At 42.3% G+C, this 13,375-nt stretch overlaps 1 protein-coding gene across 2 annotated transcripts; it reads left to right on the top strand.

Annotated features, from left to right (window-relative positions):
* The first annotated feature begins 4,244 nt into the window (after window positions 1-4,244).
* On the top strand, window positions 4,245-11,596 carry LOC307070456 (perforin-1-like). Of its 2 annotated transcripts, none has more exons than XM_079728926.1 (5): window positions 4,245-4,388; window positions 8,529-8,791; window positions 9,045-9,316; window positions 9,583-9,724; window positions 9,858-11,596. In XM_079728926.1, exons 2-5 carry the CDS (start codon window positions 8,534-8,536, stop codon window positions 10,734-10,736), a joined length of 1,551 nt encoding a protein of 516 aa, XP_079585052.1. In that variant the 5' UTR covers window positions 4,245-4,388; window positions 8,529-8,533; the 3' UTR covers window positions 10,737-11,596. The 2 variants fall into 2 exon arrangements, with proteins under 2 accessions (XP_079585052.1, XP_079585053.1); XM_079728927.1 differs by lacking the exon at window positions 4,245-4,388 and adding an exon at window positions 4,441-4,737.
* Window positions 11,597-13,375: the final 1,779 nt, after the last annotated feature.

A 13,375-nucleotide genomic window follows, 5' to 3' on the forward strand; every position in this document is an offset into this window, starting at 1 on the left:
GACACATACCTGACAAACAGCTAACTGTTCTGATTTGACATCTCTTGCCTCATCTGCCATGATGGCATAGAGTTTGGACTTTGTCATTTCAGTTACAATGACACTTGTCACTTCCTGGGCACAACAGTCAATCATCTCATACTGGGAGGTTGCTGAGGTATAATGAGCATTTGATGGGGGGTTATGTTTTTGAAGAAAAGGATCAAATTCCTTCAAAAGCTCCATGCACGCAAGAAAATTCCCTGTTTGTGCTGTCTTTTCCTTCATCATGGCCACGAAAAGGGAGTCCCTGCCTCCCTAACATAGAAGTGACTGCAACAATTCGCCTGAGATATTCCTCTTCTCTCTACTATCTCACTCACATTTGCAGAAGCTATCATCTGTGCAACGTCTCCCTGTTTTCTAGTTGCCTGGTAGCTTTTCCATGCAACAACACTGTCCTTATGTGTTTGTGCAATCTCATGTTTGCCAAAGATGACTAAAGCTTTCTTCCAGTTCTTGCAACCACTACTGACCAAACTATCATGTTTGATGCTTTTGCTGAACACTCTACATGGGAAGCAGAAAGCTGTATTCTGATTGACTGAATATTCTAACCAGTTGTGCTTTTCAAACCAGCTGTGGTGAAATGCTCGCTTCTGCGTACCAAAGCTATCTTGTGGGTAGCTCTTCAGCTTTACCTGTCTGGGCCCTGTGTCTTTGTCACCTAAATCAAACCCTGTAGTGGAGTGAGATGCTGCAGCTGCTTCATCAATTTCCCTCTCTTGGTCCGTTTGCTCTCCTTCTCTCTCTGTAATATCTTGATCTTCCTCTGCCTCTTAATCCATGTCTGGATCCCCTTGCTCTCTCTGCCTTGACCTTGCCTGTTGATCTTTTTCTCCCTCCGCATCTCCTTCTGCCTGACCCTTCAAGATACATTTAACACAATGACTTGAATTAATAACTGATCAACAAAGAGGGTAACGCCATGACTTTCATTCACAACACAATAATTGTTTACTCCCAAATATTTTGAAGTCACACAGAATATATTTTGGGCACATATGTGACTAAAATGGTTGTAATTTTAAGCCCTGAAACCTGAAAGCCAGGTTTTTATTTGTCAAACAGGGAGCATTTGGCAATTACGTGGGACTTTCTGCTGTTAGCTGGGGGGCTGCAGCTAACTTATTGTTACTATCAGCAGTGATACTTACTCCTAATGCTGCTCTAGTCGGTTCTGTGTGCTCCGTTCCCGGTACACACACTGCAGGTACCCAGGTACCGAGTGCAACCTAGGTTGCAGGGAAAACGTGGACTGGATTTCAGTGATGTGGGCGTGCTCTATATGAACAAGTGGAATGGACTCGATAACGACGCACTGCCTCTGACTCTCTACCGCTTCCATAAGGGAAACTAAGATTTATGATCACATTTAAGTTAATAATAGCTGGTTATATGATTATTTATCTAAACTCAAATTCTCGCCACATTATATTGAATTTGTCGGCACTTTTTTGTAAAAAAAAATAAAAAAATAAAACATTTATTTATAAATGAACATAAAATTATTTAGGGGGGCTTAAGAATATTTTAGGGGGGCTGAGGCCCCCTTAAATAGGCCTAATGACGCCACTGTCAAAACTATAAAATATGTACAGTATTGTCCAATATTAATAACAGTGTGTTGGCCATCTGGCCGGATCTCAAATAGCTCAAATATAAAAACTGGAAGTGCTCCACAAATATCTCCAAGCCTTGCAGTTTGCAGATAAGTGGACCATTTTCATCTCGACCCTAAGAATCTTAGCCGGGGGGGGGGGGGGGGGGGGGCTCATGGGAATAGTATGGGTTATTTTAAAGTACCCCGGGTATAGAAATGTAGCTACTGTGCAGGAGCATTATGGCAGCTTCATGGTATCATGTTCATAGTTGTATCGCAAGAGTTAAATGCTTTGTATTGAAGGAAGAGCGTTCAAGTTGTTCATACGAGTCCAGTACTTATGTACTGGTTTCAAGTATTTGTAAAAAGGTCACATTAAAAATAACGAAATATTTGTTCAGTATGACTGTCCGGATCAAGTATGGAGCAGGGGTCCAAACCCTGTCCCAGGATGACGATTCTGTGAGAATACTGTCCGAACAAGAGAGAGTTGGGCCCGTTTTGGAGTGTCCTTACCAGCCAGTGTGGAGTTTAGTGCACACCGTGTTAAGTGTGTTAGTATGCAAATAGGTTTCACAGTCCCAGCGAGGCCTTCAATAAAGAGGCCATGTCCTCAGGAATGGTCCCCTCACCACCTGAGAGAAAGATTATCAATTAATATCTCCTTTAGCATTCTTAATACAGCAGGGCTTTGAGTCAGAGATCTTGCCTTTGATTTTATCCCTAATCCAGCATGCAGGCAGTAAATCATTTAATTTGACCATCTTGGTGATCAATTTCACCAAAGGTTTCACGGCACACATGCCATGGGTATCAAACCATGGATCATATATTGGTATACATGATCCATGGGTATCAAACCATGGATCATATATTGGTAAACATGATCCATGGGTATCAAACCATGGATCATGTATTGGTAAACATGATCCATGGGTATCAAACCATGGATCATGTATTGGTATACATGATCCATGGGTATCAAACCATGGATCATACATTGGTATACATGATCCATGGGTATCAAACCATGGATCATATATTGGTATATATGATTATAAATATATCATCGAAAACCCTATGCGGCTAATGACTTCTAGTGCATTCCACAAACCACACTAAGTCCAGTGTCAGTAAACAGGACACCCCATTTTTCTTGCAAATATTATTATTATTAATATAAATGCGTGTCTAAAGTCAGATTTACCACAGCATGTATTGCATAAAGTAAGGGTCAAGAGTGAACAGTTAAAAAAAAGTAATCCATTTACATTCTTTGAACATATGACCATGCAAATAACGTTCTCATTTTGAAATTGTAACGTTTATATAGAGCCAAGAGCCAGTGAACCCACTGTTTTAAACATGGCAATTTGTCTTACATGATCGTCAACATTGTAATCTATGCTATTTATCACCATTACTGATATAAGACCCTAATTTAGAGAAAAAGAGGGTAAAATCCTATGTTTTTGCCATTCTCTCCAAAACACTGAGAACGTTCCACCCTGTAGCAACGCAGGTAGAGTTCTTTCGGGATGTCCGAGTACCTTTTCTGAGGTACCAAGGGGCACCGGTGGTACGGTTTGTGTGGACGTGTGGAGCTCTGTCTGAGCAGCGATGTATTTAAGGTCCGCGTCTGAGTGAGGGTTAGGCTTCCCTGACACCTATAGTGTAATGCTATGCTCATAACACTTAGACAAAGGCGGTTCTATAAAAGTATTATAAAGTTGGAGTTGGTCGTAACCATGGGGATAACACACATCCCTCTTTCCTAAAACTCTCAGCCCAAAACCCAGTTTTAAATCACAGTGTTTGAATTTGGTCTAAAACAGTGGGTTCACTGGCTCTTTAAACGATAGGTTTTGTGTAATAGACCCGTCCTGTAGATGGCACCGCCATCTTGTGTTTGCTTACTTGCGTCAGCTGGCGTCATGTCCTGCTCCAGTTTTTTCTGACCCAGTCGCAGCGTGTTATCTTCAATACTGTCCTTACTGATCAGCTTTATGACCTTCACCGTCCTGTATCACACACACACACACACACACACACACACACACACACACACCAGTCCATATAGAATGTTGCATAACTTAAAGCCAAGGCCTCGTATCGTGTGCATGTTTTACGTGTTTCTCTTTCATTTCCAATCATTACAAAGGTGCTCCTTGTGCGTTTTGTAATGCGTTTGAATCTGCAACGAGTTCAATGAATAATCCACAAGCATCTGTCAAATAAATCTAAAATGAATAATAATTAATTTTAGATTTATTTTAGACCACCTTCATGAATCTTCTCTCGTGACTATGAAAACACATCCGAATCCACACACACACACACACACACACACACACACACACACACACACACACACACACACACACACACACACACACACACACAAACACACGTGTTGGATTTGTACTGTGTGGTTTCGAAATTAAACTCGAAATTAAACTAAATATGTTCATGCTGGGGTAGTGCAAGACAGAAAACGAGCCAGAGCGAGAGATACAGAAAGAAAGAGTGGATGAGAGATAAGAAAAGGAAGAAAGGATAGGCAGAGCCCTGGAGCAGGGTGTGCCAAATGACGAAAAACAAACAAGCAAAAACAAAAACAAAAAATCCAGAGGCGTGCCCAACGATGAAAAAACATCCAGTCCTATTTTCTCGGCGAAGGATGTTATACTGTCCGAAAGGAAAGAACAGACCATTAAAAGGACATTGAGAAAAAACACCATTCAAGGTAAAACCTCTTTCTATTTAGATTTTAGGTCATTCCATGTACGTTTTCTCGAGATCATCCACTGTTGCACGCCTTCTATGGCGAGAGATTGCACTCACCAGTGTGAGTGAGAAATAAAAGATGAGAAATAGTGTCGGGCAAAATCAAATATCTTGATTTTATATCACGATATAGCATGTTTTCTGGTACTTCAATAAATTAAGTAAAAGTAAAATATCCACATGGTAAACTGCGTAAAGCAGTGAAAGCTGCGAAGAAGCGGACCAGAGAGAAGGTGGAGACACACTTAGGCAATCGCGACAACCACAGAGGAAGATCGGCCAACTCAACAGATGTGGACCCTTCAACGGTAAATAACTTGAACTCACTTTTCCGCACACTTTGATGTGTGTGGAACATTTACACATTGCTGTTAGCCCTGCAGCCAGTTTAAACAACGGTGCTACGTGCGATCTGCCCGAAGACCAGTCAATATCCGAGCATTACGTGAGAAGAGCACTTGGAGGAGTGAACAGCATAAATGCCGCTGGCACAGACGGCATTCCTGGGCGGTTGATAAAATCATGTGCTGACAAGCTTGCGCCAGTGTTAACAACAATCTTCAATCTGTCTGTAGCTCACTCTGTAGTTCCGAGGTGCCTAAAAAGATCATCCAGTATTCCTGTGCCCAAGAAGACCAACCCAGCAAGCTTAAATGGTTACCGCCCTAAAGCCTTGACATCAGTGGTGATGAAATGTTTTGAGAGACTAGTAAAAGATTTTATATGTTCATCAACACCTGGCTCATTAGACCACCTTCAGTTTGCCTATCGACCCAATAGAAGTACTGATGATGCCATATCCCATGTCCTCCACACCACTCTCTCCTACCTGAACAAAGTGAAGGGGAATTATGCACACCTGCTGTTCATTAACTATAGCTCGGCCTTTAACAACATTGTGCCAAACATTTTAATCACCAAGCTCAAACATCTAGGACTAAATACATCTCTCTGCTCCTGGGTTCTCAGCTTTTTGATGGACAGGCCACAGGCGGCGAAGATTGGGAGCTGTATGTCAAATACAGTCACCCTCAACATTGGTGCCCCCCAAGGATGTGTTTTAAGTCCCCTGCTTTATTCCCTATGCACCCATGATTGTACAGCCATTTACAACTCAAACTCCACTGTCAAATTTGTAAATTAATAGTAGTGATTGGACTCATCTCAAACAACGATGAGATAGCCTACCTAAAGGAAATTAAGATGCCGACATCATGGTGCAATGACAACAGCCTTGAACTAAACATTGCCAAAACCAAGGAATTGGTGGTTGACTTCAGAAGGGACAAGAAGAGGCTACATCACACACCACTGAACATCCATGGTGCCCTGGTGGAGACAGTGAGCTACTTGGAATAGTCGTCCCTCGAGACCTTTCATGGACATCACACATCTCTAACCAAGTGAAAAAAGCAAGACATCGTCTGTAACATCTTAGAAATCGGAACAAATTCATAATATCAAAAGAGCTGCAGAAAACATTCTACTCAGCAACAAAAGAGTCTCTTTTTTCTGGTAATATCACAACCTGGTACAGAAATAGCAACTCTCAGGATAAGAAGGCCTTGCATAGAGTTATCAGGTGTGCAGAGAAAATCACCTACACTGCACTCCCTGGGCTTTAGGACATCTACACTAGGCGCTGCCTGTCAAGCGCAAAAATAATTTTAAAGGACCGTCATTACCCTGGCCATAACATTTTTCAATGGTTGCCCTCTGGAAAGCGGCTTCAATCTCAAAAGGCCAGAACAGAAAGACTAAGAAGAAGTTTTTTCCCCCAAGACATACAGACAATGAATGCATAATTCCCTATATTCCCCATAATTCCTCTTCATAAACTTTTTATTTTATTTTATTTAAACCCCACCCCCTTCTTTTTATCTATCTTCTTACTTTTCTATTATTATTAGCCTTGCACAGCTGGGAGTTGAAGTCGCAATCCCCATTTCACTAGCCTGGCTCTGCCCGCCTAAGTACTTCCGCTCAATTTGAATTTCCCTTATTAGGTCCGGGTCTGTGGTATGTTAGTGGGTTTTCTTCGTCTGAATTTTCTGCGTCCAATCAGCGAACAGAGGGAGTGGCTGAGATCAATGACGTTAAAGTCAGCTCTCGTTGAGTCGAGTTTCCGGTTCAGTCGAGTTTCCGGTAGAATCATGGAATGAACGGCTCAGACTCAGCGCCTCCCTCGTTCTCATTCTCATACGTCAACATTACAACTTTAACCAAACGCAGCGGGATGGGGGGTGTAGCTGATTATTGGATGTTTAACATATCAGCAAAATAATAGACTTGATTTAGCAATGATGGTGGGTGTCCCGGGTGTTTTAGGCTCCCATAAACAGAACCCTGTGCAGCCAAAGACTAACTATAGCTGCCAAAATTAACACTGCCTTCAAAACGAGAGCTGGTTAATTGTGAAAAATGCATTAAACTGTCATCAGACAACGCAGTTATACGCTATTGTAATGACCTCGCCGGTGACAAACCAGGTCACTGAAAACCCGTAACCAACGGCAAAAAGCCACACTAACAACAACCGGTTACCCGGGCAACCCCCCAACCCGGTCCCTTCAACGTGCAAGCCCCCACCCTCCTGTTCTCCCAAGGCCCTCCCCAAGCTGACCTGATGATTCGCCCCCCACACTGATTGACAAGAAGAACATCCAATGCATGCACAGAGAACAACTGGCATAACGGACAACGAAATACAATGCAACACATAACACACAAACTCTTTAAATGTCCCAGGGTCGCTACACTAGACTCTACTACACTAGACTCTTCTAGACTAGACTCTACACTAGACTCTTCTACTACACTAGAGTTTCTGGTATAAAGGCTGGGACGAATTTCAAGTGATAAATATGTACACTTTATGTTGAAAGTATACTGTCGCGATTTCCATTGAAACGAATTGCGCGGTGACTAGTCTTCACAACGAGAGCTGGTAGGTTGTGAAAAATGTGGTATAAAGGCTGGGACGAATTTCAAATTATAAATATGTACAATGCATCCTTTAAATACGTCCATGCAACAGATGGCCAATGTGAATAATAGATAGCTCGCTCACTAAGCCCATTTGTTTTTTCCCCATTAAACCTGTTGATTTCTGTCTCTCATTGACTAAAATTCAACGAGAGCGTCCTAGACTCAGTCCTAGAACAGCATACGATTGGCTGGCTCTCGTGAGTCGTGACATCTCTCAGTCGGTCCCTCCTCACCATTCACACAGTGAGTGAACCAACTGTCAGCGAGTCAGCGACTAGTGGGTCTGGGAGGAGTCGAGTCTGAGAACGAACGAGACGAACGAGGCGAACGAGAGAGAGAGGAACCAGTTCAGTTCGTTCATCTTAACGATTCGTTCATTCGAACTGATTCGTTCGCGAACGAGTCAACACTAGTCCAGACTCTCTGTACAAATTAAATGAAGTATGAGAGTCTGGTAGGACCAGGCTACCTTTTCCACTGCTTTTTGTTCCACAAATTACGCATGTGACAAATAAATTCTTGAATCTTGAATCTAGGGCTGGATATGTACAAATACAATGTTCTAACCATAAACTGTACCTCGATGTTGACATACCGACAATATTGTAGGGATGACTAGTGCTTTCAAGTAATCATGAGTAATGTTGATATGACTAAGTGGGTAAAGGCAAATCATAGGACAGCTAGAAAATGAGGGTAAGTTTAGAAAATCAGATCACTTTACTGTAATGCAGCCTTTAAACCCAGAGTAAAATAGAACATTTATGCCATATCGCAATACCTAAAATCTAAGACCATATCTAGTCTCATATCATGGTATTGATATATTTTCCAGCTCTATCTAGTAAGTCTTAAGTCAAAAAATCTACTGTAAAACAGACACATAAGGATGCAAAAACAAGCAGGCTAAAATAGACACATCCTACAGTCATGTTGTGGACACCACCCACTGAAAAAAACATTCAAACAAACCTCCCATATAGATTGATTTATGAATCAAATCTTACTGGAATCAACGTTATGCCCTTAACCCTAATCACACTATGCTCTACTCACTCTTTCGTACACTTCGAATTGTACATCAATCAGTTTGAATAATTGTTCATTTCAGTAACCATGGCCACACTACCAAGCAGGCGTTTCTGTCTGTTGGCTTCGGCGATTGTGCTGTTCATCCTGGAGGCTGAGGGCTGTCGTGTTGGCAACTGGTCCGAGTGTGAAAAGGTTCCCTTCGTCCCGGGCCACAACCTGGCCGGTGAAGGTTTTGACGTTGTGCGTATGCGTCGAACCGGGGCATACGTCATCAACGTCAAAGCTTACATGAGCGGCGATCGCACCTGCACGCTCTGTTCCAATCGATTACACGCCGGACAGGTGAGAGGAAAAAAACTGCCAAAAACTGCAACTACACCATGAAAACTGCAGTCCTCTCCGGCTGCCATTATTATTGTTTGTATTGCGTTTTCTATTAATCTCCATACCTTTTGCCTTTAATTCTTTCATTTCCTCCCTGTTTCTCTGGAACGTCCTTGAACCTCCTCCTAACATTCCTTACACTCCCACTACTTTATTTCCCCTTTCCTATCCACCCTCTCCCCTGATCCGCGCGCCCTCCTCCCACCCCCAGGTGGAGAAGCTCCCGGCGGCAGTGTTGGACTGGCGGCAGTTCAGCCACTGCAGCAAGCAGCTCTTTGATGGCCTGCACCACTCAGTGGACTCCCTGATAAAGAGCTCCAGCTCCATGGTTAAAAATAACTGGGGCGTAGGTCTGAGCCTGGAGGATGTGGGCAGGGCCGTGCTTGGCGGCAGCCGCTCAGAAATGGCCAAGTTCGCCCATTCGCAGCACAGCATGGACAAGATTACGTTCGCTACCCACGAGATCAGCTGCACCTACTACAGGTGCTGCAGGGGATGTTGCTAGGTTATTATAATTTGGGGTTGCTCAACGGTTGTTCTTCCCGGGGATGCATTTAATTGATGTGGGAAAATAGAATGATAGAAATGTAGAGATTGTATTTTTCTATAATTATAATAGTCACTTATATATTCAATCATTTTAATGTTTGCACATGAAAGAAATCATTGGCGTTAGTCATGTTATTAAGGGGACCAGCCACACATTACCTTGTAACTTAACTTGGAACTGTTTTCGTTTGTCATTTTAGCTACAGAATTGCTGACCACCCTCAGCTCAGCACAGAGTTCTCCAAACATCTGAGACGCCTCCCAGAGAGCTCTGGTTCTCCCGAGAACAGAGCACTGTACAGACGACTTATAGACACCTACGGAACACACTACATACACAAGGTCAGAAATGCTGCAATTTTGTTGTTAATACACCTTAAAAAGTTATTCTCTCATCTTAATTATAGTCATGTTCATATTGGTCAAAAAGGCAAATAGCATGTTTAAAATCTAGTGTTGTGTTCCCCTTGACAAGGTGCAACTCGGTGGTACAGTAAGGAGAGTCACGGCCTTCAGAACCTGCCTGGCCACATTTAAGGGTTTCTCAGAATCTGAGATCAAGAACTGCCTGAATATTGAACTGAAGATGTCCCTGGGTTTCTTGCCCGCCAACACCTCCTTTTCCAACAAATGTGATGCCCTAATCAAGGGCAACGTGAACATGGGCTCCTACCAAGGATTCATGACCCACAAGATCGAAGTCATTGGTGGAGAGAGGTATATCCCAGGCATTCCCTATCCATCAGTGTCCTACCACAGCTGGATGAACAGCCTACATGACAATCCTGATGTGGTTTCCTATGCCATATTCCCTCTGCACCATCTGGTGGAAGACCCAGAGATCAAGGAGAACCTCAAGAGTTTGGTCACGGAATACATCAAGGAGAACCGGCTTAAGGAAGAACACCTGGGTCCCAAGAACTGTTCCCCGAGCCCCAACCTGGACCACAACTGCTGCCCGCTCCGGGTAGGAAGGGGGACGCTGAAGTTGGAGATTCACCGAGCAGCAGGTCTACAGGGGGATGCATTCACACAGGCCGACGCCTACGTGAAGATCTCCTACAACAACATGTATGAGGAGACAGCGACGGTGAGGGACAACAATGACCCCGAGTGGAACGCCAAGTACAATTTTGGCTCTGTGGAGATGGGCAATCAGCTGCGGCTCGAGGTGTGGGAGAGGGATGTGTTCTTTGATGATGAGGCAGGGACTTGCGTGATCTTCCCAGAGCGAGGCACTCACTCTGGGAGCTGCCAATTAAACAAAGGAGTTCTGTACTACAAATACACTTCAACGTGTGATCCCCACCTTGTCGGCTACAGGTGTGGACGTTACTCGCCGAATGCAGAGTAGATGAATGTACTCGTACTTCTATAAATCTATGTGATATTGGTATATTATATATACTAGAGTTTCCGCGAGTGGGTTGCCCACTCAACCTCTAGCTGTAATTAAACCCATAACATTAATATGGATACCCCGGTCAATAATGTAACAAATTTATGCGGCATAATATAACATTTTGCCTTTAATGTTACAACGTACAACATTTTGGTTCACCTATTACGTAATGAGGCAAGCATAATCATTTCCCCCTTACGTTATGTAGCAAGCATAATAATTTTCTACCTATAAGCCGTTATCACACATTTTTGCCGCATTTGTATATCAGGAGATTCTACCCTGAGGGTGATTCACACTTAATGCTTTATATGCGGACATCGATGTCGTTTAGACATCAGTAGAATCAACGGGGAGTTTAGGGGGGTGGGCTTGCAAGGAAAGGGATTTGCCGTTTGGTCTAAGTTCGCAAGAGGCGAATGTAGAATAAGTGTGGCCGCTGTCACTGTAGTTTGTTTGACCTTAGACAAAATGGAGGCAGAACAGGCAGAACTCATCGCGATCTTCTTAAATGTTGCTAAAATGATGCATCATATATTCCGTTGCATCCACAAAATCCGAAGCATCGACTGATGAAAGATTGGAGCATGAGTAAGAGACAAATAGAAGAAACGACGAAGAAGAAAGGCGTCGCGAACGACTGCGTTACAGGAGAAAGAGCGTATTTTTTTTGCTTCATTTCACATATAACTAACACTTGGACAAATGTATTTGATTGCGGCGTTTCGAAGAAAACAGGGAGTGCAAAGACGGGACCTTATAATGTTCAGTTATTACTCACTAATAATAATAAAAACAAAACATTTTCTTTACATGTGCAGCTGTGAGCTCATTTATTGTAATTTATTGTATGATGTGTACTTTTAGGGTTATGATAAGACCTATCTTTTAGCGTTCACCACACAAATGACTCTTAAAAGCAATGCCAACATTTAAATGTTTTTCAGAGAACAAAAGGCAACAGGCTGATTGTTTTTAGGGGGCCGCTCAATGACATACAGAAGCGTCATCAACACGGCCACTGAAGTTGTCTGAGAAATATCGACCTTCAACTCCTCATTAACATAAGTTAATTTACATTTCCAACATACTACCTCAGGGGTAATTGTATTCAGGAGATTTTCAGGGAACAAATGTCAGGATATGTTGTTCACACAAACGACCCATCAGGAGAATGGAGAAGAAGGACTTACACGTGTGTCTGAAAGCAGCTAGTGTGTGAGTGTAGTATACTATGCATGCAAATCAATTATTAAATAGCTATTACTGTTATTCAGGGATGAAAAGTGCATTGACATTTTAAAATGCAAGGCAACTACTATTGGTTAGTTGAAAATAATAATCATCAATGAGATTAAACAACTCTTCAAGTGTCCTGGCAAAGACAGGCAGCAGTAGCCAACAGTAACACATAGCATACACACTAAACATAAGAAAAATAAAATAACTAAAACGGTCCGTAGGGGGGAGGGGGATATCAATATCGCAAGACATTTCGGGAGGCTCAAGGAGGAGTGTAATATTAAGTTTAAGCAACAAAGTTCAAAGACATTTCGAGAGGCTAAAGGAAGAGAGTAATATTACATTTGAGCAACAAAGTGTAGTCTTCTGGTGGACTTTATAGACACAATTCAACATACTGTGTTATTGACATGTTTTCGTTCAGCGTTATAGGGACGCTGTCTCTTTAAGATCATTCTGTGTTGATATGCCGTCGGTTCGATGTTTGAATTTAACAATTATTTTATTTCAAAATGAACGAAAATGCCGTTTGTCGATGTGAGAAATTGTCTCTTCACTTCTTTTATCGTAATTTCTAAAGTCTATAGAGTGGCAAAGTCACGCCCCTTCCGGTAAAGCCCATGGGACCTAGGAGATCGAAAAATATGAATGGGTTTCAATGGAGAGAAAGTAATTATATTCTGGTCCCAGTCTTTACATGCCCTGGATTACACATATGTTGTTTTGGGATTTAAATTATAATTTTTCATGTCAAGAGTTCAACCGTTTATTGTGCAATTGTTCAGTTAAAGGCTGTAGAGAAAACACAATGAGAAAGACTACACGTCTCGTATGTGACGTCACGCACCCTGCGACTGGCGTGGACAAGACCGACAACCTCCCCATCGGCATAACTCAACTATAACTTTTTAACTTAATATAACCATCAATCAATATACACAAAAGAATAGTCATGAAAAATAGGGAAAATAAGTTTAAGAGTAAGAGGGTTAAACAGATTGAAAAGAGGTTATTCATGATCTACGTCACAAAAGAAACAGCTACCAAAGACAAATAATTCTGATATTCCATGTTTTTTTTATTATTAAATTTGAAGAAGAACATACAAAAAGATACAAATGACGTGATAAAAGTTGTAACAACACAGTTGAACAGATACAGCACAGTAGCTAGTCCTACAGTACATGAAACAGCACAGCCTCCCCCTCCTCAGACAGCTGCTTCCCGGGTACCTGCTGGGATACCGCCTCCTCATTTTAGGTCATCTGACAGCAGAACTTAAGTCAAATGACAGCAGAACTTAAGTCAGTTTCCTCCAAACACTGCATCGCCTGAATGGTTAACAAAGC

This window comes from Pollachius pollachius (genome assembly GCF_949987615.1).
Source record: "Pollachius pollachius genome assembly, chromosome: 1".
Classification (NCBI taxonomy): domain Eukaryota; kingdom Metazoa; phylum Chordata; class Actinopteri; order Gadiformes; family Gadidae; genus Pollachius; species Pollachius pollachius.